This window comes from Crinia signifera, chromosome 3, assembly GCF_055691185.1.
Source record: "Crinia signifera chromosome 3, ASM5569118v1, whole genome shotgun sequence".
Lineage (NCBI taxonomy): Eukaryota > Metazoa > Chordata > Amphibia > Anura > Myobatrachidae > Crinia > Crinia signifera.
This window is the reverse complement of record NC_139219.1, coordinates 51,293,725-51,318,916: the sequence shown is the minus strand read 5'-3', so window position 1 is coordinate 51,318,916 and position 25,192 is coordinate 51,293,725. Positions and strand designations below refer to the sequence as shown.

Sequence of the window (25,192 nt, the reverse complement as noted above, 5' to 3'; positions counted from 1 at the left end):
TCTGGAGGGCCGCAATTGCCCAGCCCTGCTTTACATCAATGTAAGGGAGACTTCCTGCAAGGGAAAAATCGTTTTACCTTAGTTCCCTTTGCCAGAGTCTATGTGAAGAGTTTTTTTTTTTCAGAAACCATTAAGATCACCAAAGGCAGAAGATAAAAAGGCCCTAGATATCTGCACAGTCATTGGACCCTGCCTGTGAGAATTAGCCCATTCCCAGACTTTCTGAACATCTAGGTTGGCTCAGAGGAATACATAATCAGCTTGCATATGGCCAGCGTTTCAAAAAGTAGCAGGGTTTTATCGCAGGACTGCCTCGCACATGTGTGATAAGGGGCATACGTATACACAGTCTATCAATAATCACCAGGACTGCTAATTCACAGTTGTGTAATCAGGTCTGAATTAGGCCCAATGTCCTACTCACTTTCACTCTCAAGTTTTTTTAAACGTTATCCCTGCATGGCCACCTGTCACGGTATAACACCGATTAGTGTTCATTCTAGCACCCGCCATATTTGAAAACCCATGCAGTTCCTCTTCCCTGCCTGGGGTGTCGCTGTCTGCTATCACTAATTTGCTTCCAACCTGCGCCCTTATACTTCTTCAAATGTACTAAAATAACAAATGTTGTTGTTTATGTCACTGGCATTTAGGACACTCCCTATAAGGAGACTTTTCCTCCTATCAAACTATCCATTAAATTTAGCAAACTCTATTTATCTCCTGATTTGGGAGAATTGTGGAATTAAAATGAATATATCTTACCTAAACTGCAAGCTGCTGTACCTCTTCCAGAATTTACCCATCAATTTGCCAAATGTACCTTTAGTAGCTACATACTGTAAATAGGTTGTCCAATTTGTTTGGAAAAACTCAGAGAACCAGCTTCAAAATCATGGGAAGCTCCGCTTTAAAAACATGGGAAGCGCTGCTTCCAATGGTGCAACAAGCATTCCAAAAGCACTCCTACCTAACATCCACTTAACCCAGGCCGATTCTTGGTTTGCAAACAGTCTTACCACAGAGTGGATAGCTTTCGAATCTTACTTGTAAAACATAATCTCCCTAGATACATTATGCCAGATCTCTGATGCACCTTGAGACATTTTTCAATTGCACTCCGCATTCAAAGGTTTTTATCGTACAATTTTTTAGAACCAGCAAAACACCTTCCTACTCCTGTACAAAAGATTCCCTGAAAGATGCTAGATGGATTGGGGAAGGTCTTCACTTATGGGAAAGAGTCTCAAAGTTCTCGACACATATTAATTAAAATTATTATTAAAATATAATTCAAAATTTCATGATTGCACATTTTCGAATTTTATAAAATTTATATCTGGTGTTTATTTCCAACTAGACTACAGAGTATTGTTGAACAAAATTCTTCTAATTTCTGGTGAGACTGCAATGAACTAAATAAACTCTTTCCTGGCACATATGATGGACTTAAAAAATTGCTAAGTTTTTTGGTTCAGCATCGTTACTCTATATTTTTATTAGGGAGGCCAGGATTGAAAAAAATGCCCCAGGATTGGCATCTCTAGTCTACAGTATAGTATTTGGGAAAACAACATATCTCCTATACTCCTCAAACATTGGGGATATCTTTTACATTTGTCAAAGATTTAGGGGGAATTTATTTAGCTGCAGTAATTTCCTTGATTTTTAGCAATAAAAGCTGGCAGTATCAAGGATTGTTTTCAGTTGCCCAGAGGTATGCGAAACAAAACCCCTTATAAATGTCTCAACTGAATTCCCCTTTAAATGCAAAAACAGACAGTTTCTTTATTATTTAATGCAGCTAATAAAACCATCAGTCAATGAAAACGGTACAGCAAGAAAGTCTAAAATTTGTCCCTGGACCCTTCCTCATATCAGATAAGAAAGATGTACCATAGCTTACCAAGTTTCAGCTGAAGCACTCCTAAAGGTCCGCCATGAAATCTCAGTAACAGAAGATTGTGGATCTCTGTGCTGTCATTCGACTGAGCAGAGGTACCAGGGAACGTCCACTTCATGTCCACCAAGCTACTAGACATCGCAAACTGCTTACTGCACTGCAGGGTGGCTCTTGGAGCAAAGTCTTCGGCAAGAAGCTGGACTTTAATTGGTGATAGAGCCATATCAAATAATTGAAGTTCCCCTTGATTGTTGCTCACCACAAATACACATCCAGCAGGGTGCCATCTAATTAACACAGGTAAGAGATCAGCCTGAGCCAAGAGAGTCACTCTGCGATGGGATTCATACAGAATAACGGAAGAGTCTTCACAACCGAGAAGCAGCTTGTCCTCGGGAATGTTCCTACTACAGCTTATGAGCCTGGAATTCAGGGGAATTTTAGTGACTGATACACACTGTATTTTGTTCCGTGCACATTCATAGATGCAGTTGTCAGCCATAGGTTCTTTGTCTGAATTCATGGAGTGTTCAACTGTATACACCTGGTATGGCTGAGTAATACTAAAGCTGGCATCAAGCATATCTCCCTCTGTGCGGATGTAGCTTAATAGCTGAAAAGAGAAGCAGGCACAACATAAATGAACACAGTCTGTAATTCCATTTTAAGCAGGCTAGAAATTTGAAGAATTTAGGGCCTATACCAACATTCACATGGGGTAAAAGGAAATGAAAAGACAGTACATCAATACCGTATAACATAACAAAAAATGCAAAGATTAAAAGACAAAGGACTACAAAGTAAATTTAACATAACTTAAGAATAGTTACAATATAAAGTAATGCTCATGAAATCCATGTATAATTTTCACAGTAAAAACAGGACTTTTATCGCAACTTGCTATAAGCCTCTATTTAATTGTCCGCAATAAATGACCGATGATTATTCTTCATAGGTTTACAGCAAATTTCACATCACCTCCTCTGAGCAGAAGATAAGCTTGGGGAAAATCCATAATTCTAACGTAATAATGTCTGGATTTGTTTCAGAACCCCCATGACACCACCCAGAATGACTAATTAAGCACTTAGAAGTTAATTATTTTTAATTGGCCAATAAAGACATCATTTTTGCAAGTAAAAAATGCACAATGATGGAAATTGGGGTACTTGGTATGGGATCAGTATAGTGGCGTGCTTTATGAGAGGAGTGTTTTAGAGCTTGAAGGTGGGAGTAATCTTTTTTTTTGGTGGGGGGGGGGGGGGATTTGAAGCTAAAAATTACCCAAAAACGATACAATTGTTATGTACCCCCAATTAAATTTGAGCTGAAATCCGCAAGCTTTATTTTTTTTGGTACTTATTTCCTAGCACGGCGCCCACGATCTAGATTGTATGTGTCGGGCCGATATCGCAAGCATTGCATGCATCTTATGTGTTTGTGCGGCATAAGATGCATGCAATGCGATCGACGAGATTTTTACATTGCATGCATCTTATGTGTTTGTGCGGCATAAGATGCATGTGATGCAATCGACGCAATCTACGAGATTTTTACATTGGAATCAATGTGAAATTGCCCCCAAAACCCCAATTTTAATTGCTAACCCCCCCTCATGGGTGAAATGCCCCCCCCCCCCATTGTTAACGCCACCCCACTATTGACGCCAATCCAAAGCGTGACGAGCGCAGTGAGCCCGCGAGGGGCGGCGGTACGCGTCCTCCGACCTTTTCATACCCCCACTATCCCCGTCGGCGTGGAGTTGATTTTATATAGTGTGGCGAGCGCAGCGAGCCACCGAGCCCGAAGCGTGGCGAGCGCAGCGAGCCGCGCGAGGGGACGCGGAATACATGTGAAATAGTCTGCGTCCGATCGCTGCGCTCGCCACACTATATAATATCAACTCCATGCCGACATGGATAGTGGGGGTATGAAAAGGTCGGAGGACGCCTCCCGCTGCCCCTCACGTTGGTGTTGATAGTGCCGGTGGCGTTAACAATGGTTATTGGGGGTTTTATTACGATTTTTATGTTATGGCATCTTATGGATCTCATGGATCTTATGCATCTTATGGATGCATAAGATCCATGAGATCCATAAGATGAGATCCATAAGATGCGATATTGTACATACAATTAAAAATCTTTTAAATTGTATAGATTGTATGCCTTAATTAAGGCATACAATCTTATGCGATGGGCGCCGTGCTAGGAAATAAGTACCTTTTTTTTTTACTTGCTATCGATCTGCAGATATAGCTGTAGATCAGGGGTGGCCAACCAATATGAGTCAAAGAACCTAAAAATATCTGCAGTCAAGCTTAAGAACCGATATTATGCGTGGCCATGGCCTCGCTGATACAAGGCTGTGCCCCATTTTTGTGAAAGCGCCATCACATAAATACACTGAAGCAAGCTAGATCAACAGAAAATACACTGAAAGAGCAAGGGCCACTTAAACTACACATGAAATCTAGAACCACATAAATGGGGTTATTTTGATTGAATCGGCCCCCGCACATTCGCCAGGGGAACGATTTTTAGCGTTATGCGCAGACACTTGGTGAGACGATTGGTGTGAGCGGGCACAGCGACCATCCATTGATTTCTCCCCCACACCCAATGCTGTGAATGAATGATTATCCAAATCAGCCATTCGCAGCAGTGCAGGGGATCGCGGTGGGCGAGGGGGGTGGGGTGGACTTATAAGCCGTGCAGAGGATTTGTAAGGCTGAAAAATTCGCAGCCTTGTGAGTCAACCAGAATAAGGTCCAAAGTGTGTTACTCAGACCTGATCGCTGCTGTGCCAATATGCACACATGGGGGATGATTATCGATTGCCTGCACCTGCATATGGATCCTAGCACACAAGGCCATTCAGCAGAACAATACAGCATCTTTTCTGATCGTTGGCAATTCGCAAGTTGACTGACAGGAATCTGGTATTTGTGGGTGTCACCCGACCGTTTTCTGTGAGTGTCAGGAAAAGTGCAGGCATTTCCAAGAGCTTTCAGGAAGGGTCTGTGATATCAGCTCTGGCCTTTATTAGCCTGATCACATAGTCATAGTAGGTTCTGGGTTACGCACAGACTGCACACACCGGTAAAATCATTTGATGGTGAGTAAGTTGCGAATGGATTTGCAGACAGACGCCAGTCGGCGTGACTTGCGCAAGCCATTGACAGGCTTGCACAGGGCGGGATTTCACTTTGTCTGGGCAGCGGCTGTATGATCACAGGGTGCTGCTAAATCACCCAGCTGCGATCATGGCTGGAATTACTCCCACTATATATGAAAAAGCCAGATTCACATAATACAACCTGCCGCTGCTACCACCTTGAGACTGAATCCACGACTGAATCCTCCATGTGGATGCCTTGAGCTCCGCCTTGAGCCATGCGATGTAATAATATCAAACTGCGCATGGAGCATAGCAGATAGGGAAGCCTCCTCTGAACAGCTACGCGCCTGTCAGAGGAGTCAGACTGTCAGTGCTAGAGCCCCATCACAACAAAGAAAGAGTCGTGGGTTGGCCACTGGTGCTCTAGACGGATCGAGCAGCGTGTTCTCCATCCACGCTGCCCGATCAGTGGTGACTGATGTCACAACTGGGTGCATATTTACATGGGCCCACCCAGTTGCGCTGTCAATCACCACCGGCTTGTGTAGTGGGTGTATGGGTGGTCAGCGGATCACCCGCACACACCCCACGATGTGCCAATACATGTATATATTGGGTATCAGCACTGCTACAACACAGAGGCGATACGTCTGTGAAAGACATCATTCACAGGCATACACTGGACGACTGATCAGCAATATACCGACGAGTGTGTACCAAGCTTCATGATGGATTGAAACAAACGTACACAGTTACAGATGACTTACTGCAGCACATCAGTCAGTGTAAGAAAAAGTTAATTGAATTACAACTTTGTTAATTATAAATAATAGAATGTCATATTATAAAAGCAAATGTCATGTTCTAATAGCAAAAATGTATTACAGGTCGAGTATCCCGTATCCGAATATCCGTTATCCGAATTATTCCGAAATACGGACATTCCAGAAAGTGAAAAAAAATTTTTTTTTTGCTAAAAACTCACTGGAGACATTTGTAACAGCATCACTGGGGACATGATATGTAACTGGCACTATATATGTGCAAGACAATGATTGCTTGGCATTCAAATTCAGTGCTGAGATAGTACACACATTTTGTTTCACGTTTTGAAACCTTGTTTTTTGAACAATTAAAATATGTTTGTGTGTATTTTATGTGGTAATAAAATATATTTGTGTGTATATTATGTGTTTATACAGCATAAATGCAAGATACTTCAAAATACATCATTGAAATATTAAAATATTCCGAAATACGGAATAATCCGTTATCCAAAATTCTCCTGGTCCCGAGCATTTTGGATACGGGATACTCAACCTGTATTAGTTTATCTCAATATACTGTATGAATGGTAATTACTCACACATGAGACTATACTACAACATTTTAGTTCTTGCTGTAAATGATCATTGCAGTTCAATTAACAAATGCCACGTAAAGTGTTAAAGAAGTTGCTTTAAGGGTTGTACCAAATTCTGCAAACTGTTATTTTAATTGCAATTAATATGAAACAAATGTTCTAAATCGTAAATTGGGAGAAGTGGATTTAGATTAGAAATGTTCAACAGTGGCCAGCTGAGATGTCAGAAATCACAAAGGACTCAATTTGGGAAAAAGTGATTTAATCATTTTATTTTAATTACCTCTACCTTGGGATTCTGCCACAGGATAAGGCTCACGTTCCAAAGAATTACACTGTGCTTTTCAACAGTACAATGGCACCATGCATATTTGTCTTTTTCATGTATTAAGACATTAGGGAGTGTTGTTCCAATGAAAGGTGTAAAGAAAATAAATCATACAGGAGTCCAAAGCGCCATTATTTATGAATTTAATGGCTGCAAGCCAATGTTTTTATAAAGAGAAGCACGTCTTAAATCATATTTTGTCAAAGACTTAATTGCACCTTTCATGGCACTGCGCTAGAATGCAATACCTTATTTAAAATGGAATCCTTGGTTCTGTTTATTAATTCTGGAAATCGAGGCAATAAAACAGTAAAAACAATGTAATAAATAAATAAAAAAGAATCCAAAATGAACTCCACACTATATAATTCCCTATATTTTTTCATAATTCCTTTGTGACATTTATATTTTTTATAACTTGCTCCCTAATTTACCTAAACATTTTTAAGGATCATAATATCCTTAAATAACAATTAAACAGTATTTTCCTATCAACAACATAGGCATTGGGCGGTATTCAATGCCGCCGGCGAGGCAGTGTCTGCGTTGAGGGTGGCTTTATTTTGAATAGGATCGCTGAGAACAAGCCATCCTCCCCGTTTAACCCCAGCACTGGCTGCTCGCCCTACTAAACATTCCGGGGGACTCCTTGGCATCAGAGGACAGTGAAGATTCCCCTGAACAACGAGGTTGGATGCTAATGTAGCGAGCCCATTGAATTTAGCCGTGAGCCTCTCCATTTTGATGGTCGTACTAGCTGTTTCCACCTTGAATACTGACCCGCGAGCTGTGACGAGCTATTGGCACTGCTCATAGATCATAGATCGCCAAAGAGCATTGAATATACCCCATTGTGATTAATGTGGAACTTCAGATGACAATGTGGACAATGATTCATTTCTGCATCCTGGTCTCCCTCCCATTATTATTGTCCTTTCATAGTAACACTCTCTTAAACTATAATAATGTTCTAAATAGTACAAATGACTGAATAACATTAATTATATGTTGTATGGATATTAATTTCCAAAAGGTAGGTGCATGTGTGAAACAGTACAAATAACCCAGGTCCAACCCGGGGTTATTGCTGGGTCGACCCAGGTCTCTGTGTGGTGTTAAAGTGTAATTTGGAAAAACCCGGGTCCAGCAAATCGGCATTCTGAGACGGATTAAAAGAATGGTTTGACTAAGCGCTGCCTCCTCCCCTGCCTCCCCGATGATGGTTCGCCGCTCCACCCCACCCAGGGGTGAGGTCAACCATCCGGGTCGCTGAGTGGAGCTTCACCTCGCAAATGCCGGGTCGCTCATAGTAATATTTAGTAATATTTTTTCTTATCCAGCTGCTTGAACCATAAAGTGCCTCAATGGTTATTGATAGGATAAGTGGAACTTCTGATGGCTTTGTGTCTGTTGTTCTGTTTACTGTTACCACTATTACGGAGTTGTGTATATTGTATATTCCTCTTTTGTAACTCTTGTTGTGCACCCAAGAAGCTAATATATCATATGCTTTTACCCTCAAATGTAAAGGGCATTGAGTCCTTTTGGAAAAAAGTGCTATATTTATTTATTATTATTATTATTATTATTATTATTACTACTACTATTATATATAGTACTACTACTACTATTATTATTTATATATATTTATTATTATTATTACTACTACTATTTGTACTACCTCTACTGTACTATTACTACTCAGAGACTGCCCAGAAATTCACCAGGTCCAGAATATACTCTTGCAAGCCTGCATAAATTCTTGCATTTTCACTCTGGGCCTTATTCTAGTTCATTCTTTCAGACAAAATCCTTCTCAGATGGACAAAACCATGTGCACTGCAGGGGGTCAGATGTAAAATGTGCAGAGAGAATTAGATTTGGGTGAGTTATTTTGTTTCTGTGCAGTGAAAATACTGACTGCTTTATTTTTACACTGCAATATAGATCTCACTTTGAAGTAAAGGTACTGCTTTCCTAGCACGGCGCCCACAATCTAGATTGTATGTGTGGGGCTGATATCTCAAGCATCTCATGCATCTTATGTGTTTGTGCGGCATAAGATGCATGAGATGATGCAATCGACGCGATCGACGAGATTTTTACATTGGAACGCGTCCTTCGACCTTTCATACCCCCACTATCCACGTCGGCGTGAAGTTGATTTTATATAGTGTGGCGAGCGCAGCGCGCCACCAAGCCTGAAGCGTGGCGAGCGCAGCGAGCCCCGCGAGGGGACGCGGAATACATGTAAAGTAGTCCGTGTCCCCTCGCGGGGCTCGTTTCGCTCGCCACGGTTCGGGCTCGGTGGCTCGCTGCGCTCGCCACACTATATAAAATCAACTCTACACCCACGTGGATAGTGGGGGTATGAAAAGTTCGGAGGACTCGTACCGCCGCCGCTAGCCACACTTCGGGTTGGCGTTGATAGTGCTGGTGGCGTTAACAATGGTTATTGGGGGCTCACGATTCTTTTATCTCATGCATCTCATGGATCTTATGCATCTTATGTATGCATAAGATCCATGAGATTAAAAAATCTGGTCCATCTCGTTGATTGTATGCCTTAAGTACCTTAAACTTAAGGCATACAATCAATGAGACGGGCGCCGTGCTAGGAAAGCAGTACCGAAGTAAAACCCCAGCCAAATCTCTAATTCTCTCTGCACAAGTAACATCTGCCCCACCTGCAGTGCACATGGTTTTGTCCATCTAAGAAGGATTTTGTCAGAGAACTAGAATAAGGCCCTCTATGCCATTGGCAAAGGAAAAGTAAGAACGGTGCTTCCTTTTCCAGTACTTGCCAAATGAGAAACTGAAATGGTCCACGGTATACTCTTGTCTGGAGCTACATCAACTGGCTAAAATCTTTTTGGTTTTTCTGGACAGTTTTCATCAGTTAATTGATGAAAGATTATTCATCTTTTATGTGAATATTTTATATCATTGGCACCTTATTAGTGAATGGACTTATTTACTGTATCTGTATATCTAGTGGCCTGGTGAGGCTGCATCCCTTCACTGTAGTGCAGTCATTGTTATTTTATTGCACATGTACACAGTTCTATTTTTTATGACTCTCGAGTGTCGGAAAGTCAGAGGATTGGCAAAATGGATGCGGATTGCCAATAAACGGACGTGAACTCGACAATCCGCGGCAGTTTCCGGCAAAACAGATTCAACTAATTTTAAAGTCGGATCTGTTTGTCAGAAACTGCCTTCAATGCTGTCGAAAACAGCAGCATTGAATAGGCAAGGGCCGCCAATGCTCTTGCCGCCAGCAGAAATAGTGGCTGGAAATGAATGCCCCCCTAAACCTCAAGATCTCCCAAGAGAATCTCAGATGCTATGGGCTAGTAAAATGTTGTCTTTATGACGTATTTAACTCATGTAACAGATTTGGGTGTCTGAGACAACCTCAAAGGCTCTTGGAGAAATGCTCAAAACATCCATGAAGCAAACTCCCTGTCACGTCTGAGGGGTGACACTGGACTGGAGCTGGAGTGTAACAGAACCTGGGTTCTTTAATAAACTTAAACTGCATAGAGAGTACTGAAAGTCTGTGGAGGAACCCCTCACAGGGGAAGATGGAATCCCTGGAAGACTAGATGAGCCAGGGAGTAACTGGTAATTATGGATAGGCTCAGTTTGAATAGAACAATGATGAGGACTGCTGAGTAAGGTCATTGCAGGTAAGCGCGCACTGGGCATCACTATGGCCATCACAGGAGAGCTTCATGGATGATGATAATGGCAATGGCAGGTATCTGTATTTAGTGCAGATATTGATGTTTGTCTCTCTGACTGGTGACTTGACAGCTGTAGCTAGGATGAAGCAATGTAGATACTAATAGCAGCTATATAGACTAGCAGGTGCAGAGGGCAATCAGAAAACAAGGTATTCTGATAGTGGATGCAATGTACCAGACTGGACACTAGATGGAGTCAGGTTGCAGGCAGAGTGGAATGCTGCAGGTGCTGAATTAGCAGAAGTACTAGAGAGCTTGGAGAGCTGCTACTCATAGGACATCATTGTACTGACTGACTTCTGGCTCCAGGCTCAGTGTTTATATAGGTGGAGCCTGTAGCTTATTGGCTGTTGCAGGATGATGTCAGAATAATCATTCCTGAATTGGCTGGTGAACTTCTATGAAACAAACCAATATGGCCGCTCCCATGTTGGAGACACAAACGATGTTTGGTGTGCATGTGGAAAGGCCTAAGGCCTGTAACAGAGAGAAGGCCCAGTGCTGGGAGTTTGTGAGCAGCACTGGGCCTGCGGCTGACCGTGCGCACCCGGTGCCTGCCAGACACCAGGACACCGCAACGCTGACCTGGATGATAGTCTCTGAGCAAGCCTGGCCAAGCACCTGGAATGGAGATAAGTATGTCTCAAACCCTGAGTCGTGACACTCCCCAGGCCAAAAGGAGGCTTTCATGAATCACATTTTCTGAATGAGCAGTAGCACTGCAAGTGGCAGAAAGGAATATATGTTATGTGAATACGCCAACTACCACCAGCATTTGAGCTCTTTGTTCTGTCAAGGCATGACTGAGTTGTAGGAGAAACTGCACCCTTAAAACTACGGGTGAGCGATCATTTATATTCCAAAGACTTGGGCATTGATGTCTCTTTAAATTCTCAGTACCCATTATCTATCTACAGAATTTCACTGTTCATAAACAGATTATGGAATTTAAAGGTATAAAGTGACAGTCAGATGGTATTATAATGATAATCTGGATTCATGTAGCAATAATTCAAAAGTTGCATTTGTAACTTGGCCCAGGTGCCATTGCTGCTGTCATTAGATCGAATACCTGGATTACGCTTTCTCAAGAGCATGGTCGCTTCTTTCCAAAATGTTCTTGCTTCATTAACAAATCTTTACCGTCTTTTGACTAGCAAGAACACCTTGCTGATAGTGGCATCGAACGTTATTCCAAAAAAACGTAATCCTTCGACAAGATGACAGCTGAGATTTCTCATTTGTAATACAACCAATGTCTCAAAATAAGCCTCTTAAACTACTTATGACTTTCTCAAGGTGGCACAAGAGCTCTGATTCTGACCTGCTTTCAGCAGCCAGTCATCCAGATATGGTATGACAGAACATTCCCGTTTGAAATAGACCTGCTGATACAAAAATCTAGACCTTTGTATACGTTCAGAGTGGAGCTTAATTCAAATAGCAAGGCCTGGAATGGAGTTTATCCTTACCCCTAGTTTATGTTCAATGCTGTTTGTAACGAATTTATAAAGACTTTGAATCACTCATTATAGGTGTTGCCTTGCCAGTGACTGTGAGCCCATAATAAATGTGAAAGACATCCAGCCACAGTAGAGGGCAGGGGAGCCGATCCCCTCCTCGTCGGGGTCAGGGGACAGCTTCTGCAACCAGACAGGCTTTCCCCCTTCTTCTCTACACTTCCGCCCATCACCCACCCTCCTCTCTACCCTGTCGCTCTATGTTTCAATGTCCGATCACTCACAACGGAACCCCTTCTTTGCTTATGCTACTATTACATTATATATGTTCTAAATTAAGCTCTATGTTCTACCCTCAATGCTCTGCAACCAGCTGAACTAAAGAAAGCAGCCAGGAGGTATTAGCCAGGGTAATAAACTGACGGACCCAGTGGGGCAATGAGCCGCTTAGTTGTATTGTTGACTACCCATGGTTAGTAAAGCATTTGGTGGCAAAGCAGCACCAGTATGGAGTCTTCAGTGATGACTAGTAGTGGTCAATCCTGCAAAATTCTCACAAAGTGTAAGTGGCGGGGTGGCACAGCTCTAAGTATGTAGCAAGGCAATGGGTGATAATGCATTATATCAGTAGATGATTACAACCACAATATATAATTGGTGTGTTTGTGTGAGGGGTTGCGGGTACAGGTGGGGGGGATTGGGGCTTTGCAGTTCTCCTTGTATTTTGTCTAGAGCAGAGGTTCTCAAACTCAGGGGTAGATTTATTAAGCTCGGTGAAGTGATAAAGTGTCTGGTTTTTATCACCGGCCAATCAGCTCCTACCTGTCATTTTTCAAACCAAGCCTGCAACTTCACAGTTAGGAGCTGATTGGCCAGTGATAAAGTACCATCCACATTATCACTTCACCGAGCATAATAAATCTGCCCCTCAGTCCTCAGGGACCCGTAACAGTTCATGTTTTTCAGATCGCTTGTGGATTTTAAACAGTGACAGTTGGTGATACACAGTGCTCCTGCGCGGTGACCAGACGAACGTGAACTGTTAGGGGCCCTTGAGGACAGAGAGCTTGGGAACCACTGGCCTAGAGATATCCAGGTAAAGAAGGACAGTAAAGAAATCAATAGAATGTAAGTGAGCAACAATGAAATGTATTTTAAAACACATAGGGCAGTATTCAACGACAATAATTCTCCGTGCATGGCAAAAGATTTTTTCTCTCGCCATGCACTCGCCCTGTTCCGGAGGGCTCGCTGCCACTCCTGCTCCCACTATTCAATGTGGTTAAGACTCGCCGCCACTCGCGGCGAGTCTTAACCCCTGCAGCGGACGAGCGTCTGCGTCAGGGAGCTGGCAGGGAGCCGGGGGACGGTGGCAGCCAGGGAGATTAAAGTCTCCCTGGCTGCCCCAGAACATATGTGGAGGGGAGGTGGGCTCCCCGGGACCCAGGCAGCACAAGCTGTCCCCCCCCTATAGCCAGCGGGGGACCCAGTATTCACTGCACCCGATCGTGCATATGTAATGATCGGATGCAGTGAATATATGAATATCTAATGAGCGGCTCGAGAGCTCCGGCCCCCTGCTGGCTGCTCTGTGTAAAAAAAAAACTAACAATAATAATAAAAAAAAAAAAAATTTTTTATTAAATATATATTCATGGGCTATAAGCACATGAATAAAAATAACATGCCCCTTCACAAAAAAAATCCTGATTTTTTGACACCAAAATTAAATAAAAAAAAAAAAAACCTTTTAGTTTAAAAGTTCACATTCCAGTTCTCCATGAAAAGATGGAGAATTGCTACACGGAGAGACACGGCGAAAATCACTTAAAAATACGGCGAAAATATCACATTGAATAGGGTGGTTCACTTTTGGAGAGCAAAATGCTCCTTCCAACGCGAAAATAGCACAAACTCGCCATAAAACAAGGCAAATTTTTCTCATTGAATACTGGCCATAGACGGTTAACGAAATTCCGCCGGACATCACCTTTTAATGAGGTAAACAATTTTTATTTACCTCTATGGGGCATGAGGGAAAACAAGTAAAGATATTAATTACCGGGAGCCTTTGATGGTCCTTTACAGAGGCTTTGTGCGGCTTATCATAAGTAACAGAATTCCATCTATATAGAGGTCTATTTACTAAGCCTTGGAAAGAATTAAAGTGGATGGAAAAAATACCAACCAACCAGCTCCTATAATTTTTCAAACACAACAACACAACAGCTAAGAGCTGATTGGCTGGTACTTAATCTCTCTCTCCACTTAATCTCTCCCTAAGGCTTAGTAAATAGACACCATAGTAACACAAAGAAATTCTGCAGGAATACATGGATGTGGTGCAAGTGACATCGCCAATTACATACATAACGTTTGATTGCACAATTGTCTCACCTCTAGTTTGTTCTTAGCACAGCTTAAAAGGACAATGTTGGCTCTGTCCTTCTCACTTGAAATTGGGGTCCAAGGCCAGACATCATCAGCTGGTACTGGCCACCAGCAAATTGCAAGGTCCTGTACACAATTTATGGCAAGACAGCGGTTTAGTTGCCGAACCTTGGGTCCTGGTATCTCTATATAAGTAATCTGTGAAGACAACAAAAAAATGCTTGTTACTTCAAAGCTAATTGGATACTATAAGCAACATCTCCAGTGGCTCAAATCTCCACTTTTTTCCTTTTCCCTGCTTCATTCATCTGTCCTTTTATTTCCCCAGTATGTGATTTTTTTTTTATTACATATGCAGTAACACATGCTGGATCCATTGCGTAGGTGCCGAGACCGAGCAGCCTCCCTGCCCACTGTAAGTAGGACCCACCACTGATCACAACTCCCACTGTATATAAGAGATGTAGTAATGTCCACTTGTATGTCCTAGTCCAGCGGTTCTTAAACTGTGGATCCTGACCACAAAGTGGGTGCCGGCCCCCTCAGCATGGGGTCACGACTCCATGTTGATGACCATCAGATTAATTTGTCTGTGGAGGGGGGTCAGGGGATACCTCATTGAGTAAACACCCTCTGCTTCCCTCTTCCATCCCCCTTTCCCCCTTTTACACCCCCTCATTACCCACTGCCTCCCTATTACAATAGAGGTCACTTCACTTCACTGACCACACATGTGGCGGCCATTCTGTGGTAACTTGCTGGGGTCCTGTAATCATTTTTATTGTCTGACGGGGTCCCCAAGCAAAATAGTTTGAGAACACCTATCCTAGTCTAATTCCTTAATAATGTTTATGCATTGGCTATGCTTTCATCAGGGAAACATCATGGCATATGCTGAAACATTTCCATGCAGGGTTTCCTAGGAGTGCTACCTCCAGAGGGGAACTGCCCGCTAGTGACTTGAGCGCTACATATTAAGGACGGAACCAGTCCATTTATGCAGCAGCTACTCGCCAGCCACTGACCTATGAGCCCTTTTGTTATTGCAGACATAATGAAGGAGGAGAATTGAGCCAACACATTTTAGTGGAGATTCAATTTTAATTGCAAAACAAATTGTTATGTACATCTAGCCATTTAACACCGAGATGCTTTTACATGTCCATAACTGGAGCCAAAGGAGTACTTGACGGAAACCCACGCAAGCACAGGGAGAATATACAAACTCCACACAGTTAGAGCCATGATGGGAATCAACCCATGACCTCAGCGCTATGAGCAGTAATGCTAACCATTACATCATTATTGCTGCCCCTACTGTGTTTGCAGGTACAGGTTGAGTATCCCGTATCCAAAATGCTCGGGACCAGGAGAATTTTGGATAACGGATTATTCCGTATTTCGGAATATTTTAATATTTCAATGATGTATTTTGAAGTATCTTGCATTTATGCTGTATAAACACATAATATACACACAAATATATTTTATTACCACATAAAATACACACAAACATATTTTAATTGTTCAAAAAACAAGGTTTCAAAACGTGAAACAAAATGTGTGTACTATCTCAGCACTAAATTTGAATGCCAAGCAATCATTGTCTTGCACATATATAGTGCCAGTTACATATCATGTCCCCAGTGATGCTGTTACATATGTCCCCAGTGAGTTTTTAGCAAAAAAAAATTTTTTTTTCACTTTCTGGAATGTCCGTATTTCGGAATAATTCGGATAACGGATATTCGGATACGGGATACTCGACCTGTATATGGATTACATATAAAAATTGTGACATGTGTATTTGACATACATGAGGTTTTAAGCACCTGATTTGGATACTGTATGTATAAATATAGATAATCTTTACATATCTGAAACAAATCCTATACTAATATGCACTAACTTTAAATACTATTGTGGGTTATCATTACTACTCAAAAGTACAGTGACAACACCAATTCATTTACAGTCTATGAGTTTTGTGACCTGCTATCAAAAGATCCCATTAAGTCGGTAAAAGTAAAATATTAATATGACTTTTCAAATGAAAAAAAAATCAATTTAAAATGGCACATTTAATTTCATGCTCGTTTTCAATTTTAAATTAAAATATTTTTTTAAATTGTCCATTGGTTAGTGCTGTTATATTACAAAAATCATAAATTACAGACATATCTCATTGAAATCTTACAGAAAAATAAATACAGGTTGAGTATCCCTTATCCGAAATGCTCAGGACCACAAGCATTTTGGATAAGGGATTTTTCTGGATTTTGGAATATTTTTTTTTTCCATACTTACCTGGCCCCCTGGTGGTCCCCCGACATCCACGGTGTCCACGGCAGCTTTCAGGATCCTCTTCAGCGGCATCTCCGGTCCCAGGGGTGCATTGCGCGAGTGCGCCGGTGACATCACTGGCACGCCCGTGCACTTGCGCAATGCACCCCTGAGACCGAAGATGCAGCTGAAGAGGATCATGAAGGCCACCCTGGACATCAGGGGACGAGGTAAGTATGAAAAAAAAGGTTGGGGGGAAAAAAGCCGATCCAACAAAACCTCAAATACTATTTTGGTTTTTGGAATACACGGATAAGGGAGACCCGACATGTACAACTGAAGCCAATTATTAATAATTGAATTCCTTCCATATCATAGAACAAAAAAACTTCACCAAGCTATGTGACAAAAAGGAGTATCTAAAATCAAACATAAATAAGCTGATGTTCATTAACTTTTATATACCTTCTATGTACTTTCACTTTTGCCTAAGCTGATCAATTCAAATTAATCTTGTTACACTTTATGATGATTCCGTTTTGGATGATACATTATTATGAATCTGAACATATTGATTTCCAAGCCCTCAGTCAGCTGGAATTGTGACAAGGACTGAATTTCTGTATGCCAATCCCCCTAGGTCATCAGATGAACTAGCAGATCAGATTGGCTAATGTCCAACAAACACACTGAATATGTGAATCTTTATTACCAGACACAGTTTGGGGGGGGGGGGGGGGAGGCAGCCCCCCCCCCTGGTCTATACTCAACAGCACACATATATGTATATATTTGATGTGCGTTGTTTGATTCTCGGAAGATCAGAACCAGGATTCATTACAAATAAATGTAAAAAGAAACTGTTGTAGAGATTCTGCGGAATAAAGTGAAATGTATTTCTGTTCCTGGGCTTTGGGATGAACATCTGCATAGATGCACACACACAGGCGCCCCTGTCGTGGGAAGGGATGAGGATTAAGTTAAAAAGGAATTTACTTCAACGACTCCAATCAATACTAAAATGTAGAGTCATGGTTGCCTGACAGCGGAGGCCTACATGAAGGATTTGAATCTGCTTGTTTTAAATGTCAAGCTCAAAAATCAGACTGCAGCGAGAACCAGTGTTTGAGACAGATCGCAAACATAAAAAAAATATATATATATATATATATATAAATAAATTAAAGTGACACATTTAAAACTAAGCTTTTATTTATTTCCCCATTTATTCCAACATTAAAAAGGCTACAGACACAAATATCCACTTTGTAGCAAAATTCTATTCTTTCTGCATAATGTTGATGAGATACAGCTTCATGCGTAAAAGTTTATGCAGCTCTTGAGAATTGTGCTTCTATTTCGCAGGAACGGATTTGCAGAATTTATTATTCAAAATATGTTATTTTTGAGCATGGTTATTTGAAAACATGAGCTGCGGACCATCTGCGTGACACATGCCAAGAAAATATAGATTGCACTGCATTTCTGCTTACGGAATTAAAGGAAGGTTGATAGCTTGAAAAAAAAAAAAAAAAACCCCACAAACATATTTTGTCATTGCTGGTCAGCAATGATCGAACCACTTTCTGGGGATTAAACGCATGGCTAAGCCTACTGGACCAGACACTAGGAAAGGGCAGGGGTCTCCTTATCAGAGAAATGCTTCTGGAGCCAGGCTCACTACAGGACAGATTGCTTTCATATTCCTGTCTGCAAGGCAACAAAGGATGGAAGTAATGCGATAATGCCAGAGTGCAATGGGTGTTAAAAACCCGTTGCATTTATGTATTGTATTTTTTAAATAATCAGACTCATCCAAATTGTGATTTTGCCACTCAACCAATGCCATTAAAATCAAGGTTAATGCTTAGATAATCCTCCCGAAGTCTTGATATGAATGATAAGGATTCTCATTTGCATGACCACGCTGTTGCTGACCTTATTTGCTAAACACAAAAGATGAGACCGTATGCATGGAACTTAACGACTGTGTGTCTTACATGTAGGAACAGTTCTACGCAGCTGGACGCACAACACTGGCTCAGACACTAAACCAATCGCTGATGTGAGGAGATCTTCCTTCCAAGCAATGGAGACCCCATCCAGAAATAGCCATGTAGAAGTTCTATTAGCACTGTCCTATGTATCTATGTGCCAGGGGAACACACGTGTATATTTACAGAAATATATACTTCATTGGCCCTTTCACTGGGGGAGTCATCCTCAGCACTGCAGGGGAGCAAATGTGGGGGAAGGGAACTAACCTTACAGTCTACCATTAACAGAGGATGTTCCTGGGAGTCAGGAGGAGGGAGAGCTTGGTAAACTAATCGTGTTGAGGGAGGGGCATGTTAACATTTAGCCACGCCTTACTATCAAAATCTCCTTAGGTAGTCCAGGGGTAGGAAAGTATCTCAACCACAATGGTTTCAATAAACTCAGGGGCACACTCAATTACCTCCTCAGTAATTATTCATACAATGCGCCTCCTCGGTTATTATTCATACAATGCGCCTCCTCGGTTAGTATTCATACAATGCGCCTCCTCGGTCAGTATTCATACAATGCGCCTCCTCGGTCAGTATTCATACAATGCGCCTCCTCGGTCAGTATTCATACAATGAGTCTCCTCGGTCAGTATTCATACAATGCGCCTCCTCGGTCAGTATTCATACAATGCGCCTCCTCGGTCAGTATTCAAACAATGCGCCTCCTCGGTCAGTATTCATACAATGCGCCTCCTCGGTCAGTATTCAAACAATGCGCCTCCTCGGTCAGTATTCAAACAATGCGCCTCCTCGGTCAGTATTTATACAATGCGCCTCCTCGGTCAGTATTCAAACAATGCGCCTCCTCGGTCAGTATTCATACAATGCGCCTCCTCGGTAAGTATTCATACAATGCGCCTCCTCGGTCAATATTCATACAATGCGCCTCCTCGGTCAATATTCATACAATGCGCCTCCTCAGTCAGTATTCATACAATGCGCCTCCTCAGTCAGTATTCATACAATGCGCCTCCTCAGTCAGTATTCATACAATGCGCCTCCTCAGTCAGTATTCATACAATGCGCCTCCTCAGTCAGTATTCATACAATGCGCCTCCTCAGTCAGTATTCATACAATGCGCCTCCTCAGTCAGTATTCATACAATGCGCCTCCTCGGTCAGTATTCATACAATGCGCCTCCTCGGTCAGTATTCATACAATGCGCCTCCTCGGTCAGTATTCATACAATGCGCCTCCTCGGTCAGTATTCATACAATGCGCCTCCTCGGTCAATATTCATACAATGCGCCTCCTCGGTCAATGTTCATACAATGCACCTCCTCGGTCAGTGTTCATACAATGCGCCTCCTCGGTCAGTATTCATACAATGCGCCTCCTCGGTCAGTGTTCATACAATGCGCCTCCTCGGTCAGTATTCATACAATGCGCCTCCTCGGTCAGTATTCATACAATGCGCCTCCTCGGTCAATATTCATACAATGCGCCTCCTCAGTCAGTATTCATACAATGCGCCTCCTCAGTCAGTATTCATACAATGTGCCTCCTCAGTCATTATTCATACAATGTGCCTCCTCAGTCATTATTCATACAATGCACCTCCTCAGCCAGTATTCATACAATGCGCCTCCTCAGTCAGTATTCATACAATGTGCCTCCTCAGTCATTATTCATACAATGCGCCTCCTCAGCTAGTATTCATACAATGTGCCTCCTCAGTCATTATTCATACAATGTGCCTCCTCAGTCATTATTCATACAATGTGCCTCCTCAGTCATTATTCATACAATGTGCCTCCTCAGTCAGTATTCATACAATGTACCTCCTCAGTCTGGAGGTATCCTTCATGCATCCGACCGTGCAGAACATTTTTCCAGGAATGAAGAAACTGAGGCGCAACTGGGAAAAACGTCACGCCATCTATCGGGCAAAAATATATTAACCCACTGCATTTAGATATAGCGCCGCTACAGCAAAAGTCTCCTTTTCATTTGGGCACACCTTATAATTGTATGTCTAAAAGAAATGTTGATACTACAACAGTCGGGCAACATTTTGTCTGTATTAATGATATCAACATCAATGTTGGCTTTCTGCTATAGTAAATGTCAACATCTAATGATCAGCGTATTTCTGACTGCACACAGTTTTTCCCTGTTGTTTTATACTGTACCTCTAAACATGTGTGTGTGTGTGTGTGTATATACGTACAGGTGTGTGACACATTTATTAGGGTAAGTCACATGTCTGTGAAAAGAGTAATTTTTCACAAATTGGCTTGTACATTTGGAACCTAATGTATTTGGATATGGAGAATTCATTTGTAGTACAGTGGGACAATAAAGTATTTGGCTAGCCACCGATTGTCAAGATGACACATTGAAAAAGAGGAGAGAGGTCTGTAATTTCCATCATAGGTAAACTTCAACTGTGAGAGACAGAATTTGGGGGAAAAAAACAGGAAATCACATTGTATGATTTTTAGACAATTAATTTGTATACTATTGCAGAAAATAAATATTTGGACACCTACCAAACAGCAAGATTTCTGGCTCTCATAGACCTCAACTCATTACCTGTATTAATGAAAGCTGTTTGAACTGGTTATCTGTATAAAAGAGACCTGTCCACATCCTCAAACAGTCAGACAGCAACCTCTCCATCATGGCCAAGACCAGAGAGCTGTCTAAGGACACCAGGAACAAAATTCTAGAACTGCACAAGGCTGGGATGAGCTACTTGACAATATGCAAGCAGCTTGGTGAGAAGAGATCAACCGTTGGTGCAATTAAAAAAATGGTAGAAATACAAGATCACCCTCAACCTGGGGCTTCATGCAAGATCTCACCTTGTGGGGTATCAATGATCTAGAGAACGGCGAGGAATCAGCCCAGAACTACAGGGGGGGGGGGACCTGGTCAATGACCTCAGGAGATTTTTAAACAAGAACCTGGTATAACAGTACATTAAATGATCCTCAGCTTAGTGCAACACTCTGGAGCACCACTCCCAAATTAGTCCAATATAACAAATACAAATGAGTGATGGCCCACCAAGGACTTTCTACTCAAGGTTTGAAAATGATCTCAATGTCCAATATTGTTTCTATAAGGTGACATCAACTTCCCATATAGGACCGCACTGACCTGAGTGTTGGTCCCTATATTCACTCAGAGGTTTCTTTGTGCCACATCAATCAAGAACAGAGTCTCAGAAGACGGAGGAGGATAGATTCCCAGTTAGCAATACTGACCTAGGAAATGGTCCCTATAGGCCCGTAAAGGTTTCTTTGCTCCAATGTCTATCTCCAACCAATACAACACCACACACGCTCATATGTAGGGTACTGACCTGGGATAAATTCCCTATAGGCCTATTACTACAATCAAGTCGAAGGGCTTTTTTAGATGTGGCACGTGTATAGGATGTAGACACGTCCAAGGGTCAGGCCAGAGACTTAATGAGATAAATATCAACACATACTTGTTTAAAATTGCTGATTTCATAACCTGCAATACAAAAAATGTGGTGTATGGAATACAGTGTACCTGTGACCTGTGGTACATTGGGCGAACGGCCAGACCATTTAAATTGCGTCTTAGTGAACACATTCGGAACATTAAAAAGGGCTTAGAGACCCATGCGCTATCAAATCACTTTGACAAATGCCACCACAGAGATGTATCATGCATTAAAAGGTTCTGCGGGTTGAAATGTATAAAGGGGCACTGGAGGCAAAGAGATCTGGGTACCCAACTAGCAAAAGCGGAAATGAAGCTAATATATGAATTAGGTACCCTGATACCCAAAGGCCTGAACGCCGATTACGAAATAAAATGGTTTTTGTAATTTTTTTACTGAATTTTTTACTGAGTTTTACATTTTAACTATAGGATAGCACTGCCACTTTAAGATAACAAATACCTCCCACATGCACTGTCACTTTTATATATATAAATAAGGGAGTTGCATCCTATACGGAGGTTAAATCTGTATGTACTGTCACCTTGTTTTAATGGGAAGGACTGCTTATATAATACCACCAGTGACGTATTTTTCTCCAAATAATGTATATTCATACTGTGTACAATAATAGAGCAAGCACCGTCACTTTTGTATACTTGTTATTTATAAGCACTGTCACCTTGTGTGGATAGACTCAATGTTTACAATTGATTATGCACTGGCACTTTATATAAATAAGAAAGACCATATGCATAAAAACACCATCTGACGTTACTTCCCTAGATTTCAGCCGGACCATGGCAACGCAATAAACAAAGCCAAAACGGATGTGACGTATCGGCGCATACAACTTAAGCGTCCATAACCAAGGCAACCACGGAGGCTTCGATGCGCGACGTCACTTCCGGACTGGAGTCCGGAAGCTAAACAGCTGACGCTCGGCTCACATATCCCGAGCGTCAGTAACTAAGGTAACTATGACCGACGCGAGACGTCACTTCCGGACTGAAGTCCGGGAGTTACAAGATGAACACCCGGTAACCATGGCGACGTCGGGTAAACAGAATACGTCACATCCGGGCTGGAGCCCGGAAGTGAACGGAAAATCCTGCACACTGAAGCCAGTATATAAGACGGCCTGGACACCTTGGCAAATTACACCCACCTGAGACTTTGAAAAAGACTCCAGAAGGAGTCGAAACGCGTCAGTCTAGAAGACCCTCTGGAGTGACCAGGAAGTGAGGCACCGAGACTCGAGGGAGCTGATACCTGTGATTCTGCCCCGGGACACTTTCACATGCGCTTTACGAACTGGCGATTCAGTTCCACCGTATCCGGTAATTGCCCCATTGTTTTGAGTCATTCAGAGGACTTCCCATAAGGAATTATTTTAATCATCTTGTCACTGGAGTTTTTAATTGTGTTTGCACATTTCTGGAGGATTTGATTGTAACCTACCAGAGGGTGCACTGTGTTCATTAAAATTTTGTTGTACTAAAGCTGTACTTCACTATATGAATGTTTTCCCTCCGCATGGTACACTGAGTACATCTACGACGGAGAAGTACCATAGAAGTAGAACATATCAGCGCCTGTCCAAAAGTTATGTATATCTTCTGTTTTCACTTCATTTTGTGAGGGGAAAGGAAAACCCTCAAATATATAACTCGATAGGCTGCTGTGCGCAAGGGTGGGGAGCCCTTAACTGTTATACACATACAAATAAATTGTTTAAAAATCATACAATGTGATTTCCTGTTTTTGTCCCCACATTCTGTCTCACAGTTGAAGTGTACCTATGTTGGAAATTACAGGCCTCTCATTTTTTTAAGTTGGTCAACTTACACAGTCGGTGGCTGTCCCAATTGTATTATTATTGTCAAATATTGAGGTTTACCTACAGGGAAATGGTAATTAATATTAAGCAATAATGTTCATATTAAACATATTACGCTTGCCTTTTATTGACAGTTTAGAGACATTTAGTATCAATTAATAACATTAATCTAATAAATAAAATGAAAGATAAAGGAAAATAAAACCTACTTAACATAAGAACAAACAGGTGATAAAACAATGTGTATACGATTAAAGACTGAACTTGAAAAACAATATCTGCATTGCGTTGCATTTTAGCGTGTTAAACTCCAGACAGTCACTGTTATAATTATTATTTAAGCTTGGAACACTTTGAAAAAGTTTCGTTTTCAAAGAAGGCATCACTTCCCGATTACACAACTGTGTTCATATAAAGCCATCTATCTTGGCCCAACCACATACTGATTCAGCTGCATCGGTAACCTATTTGACTGCTCTCTCTCAACTTTGATTGTATAGTGAATATGGAAGAAGCTCCAAGGGGGCAAGTTTCAATGCATCAATTGGGCCAAAGACATGTTTGCTGTGAAAACTGGTTCAGCGATGGTCTACCAATCAATGAGTGCTTTGAGGTCACAAGCATCGGGTTTACCATTTCTGGAACTTTAAAAGACCGCACTGCAGTGGAACATTGTTCACTTCCAGCCCTGATGGCCATTATTGTTTCAACTGCAAAGACTCTCTGGGCAGTATTCAATGAGAATATTCACGGCGTGCAGCGAATCCTGTTTAGGATTCATTGCACAGTCGCCGTGTTCCGGAGCCGCGCTGTCCCCCCTATTCAACAACTTTATTTTAAAAAAGTTCACTTTCCACTTCACCATGAAAAGATGGCGATTTGCTACACGGTGAGGGATGGCGAAAATCACTTAGAAAGACGGCGAGAAGTGCACGTTGAATAGGGTGATTCGCTTTCTGACCAAAAAAAATCACCTTCCAACACGAAAATAGCACAAATTCGCCGTGAAACAAGGCGAATTATCCTCATTGAATACTGCCCTCTGTCTTGTATCATCAGAACAAAGAAGAGCGACGAGTACATTATCAGGATAAGCCCACCAGGATTTATTTTGTAGGTAATGCTGGGTACACACCAGAACTATTTGGGTTCAATTCCCCCAAATTCGATGCAATTTGGACCAACTGTAAGTAAAAAGATCAGAATTGGGCACATTTTCAATGCGGTTCCGATCCGATGCAGTTCCGATCCGATGCGCTTCCCCGCCTGCGTTTGGTCGCTTTGG

General features: G+C 41.9%; 1 protein-coding gene across 3 annotated transcripts in view; it reads right to left on the bottom strand.

Moving 5' to 3' along the window:
- WDPCP (WD repeat containing planar cell polarity effector) overlaps nt 1-25,192 on the bottom strand; it is a 315,876-nt gene that overhangs the window by 195,543 nt on the left and 95,141 nt on the right. For all 3 annotated transcript variants that reach the window (XM_083175790.1, XM_083175792.1, XM_083175791.1), the window contains exons 9-10: nt 14,321-14,512; nt 1,907-2,516 (exon numbers count right to left, since the gene is read on the bottom strand). In XM_083175790.1, coding sequence (XP_083031916.1) covers nt 1,907-2,516; nt 14,321-14,512 — 802 coding nt within the window. The remainder of the gene's footprint in view (nt 1-1,906; nt 2,517-14,320; nt 14,513-25,192) is intronic.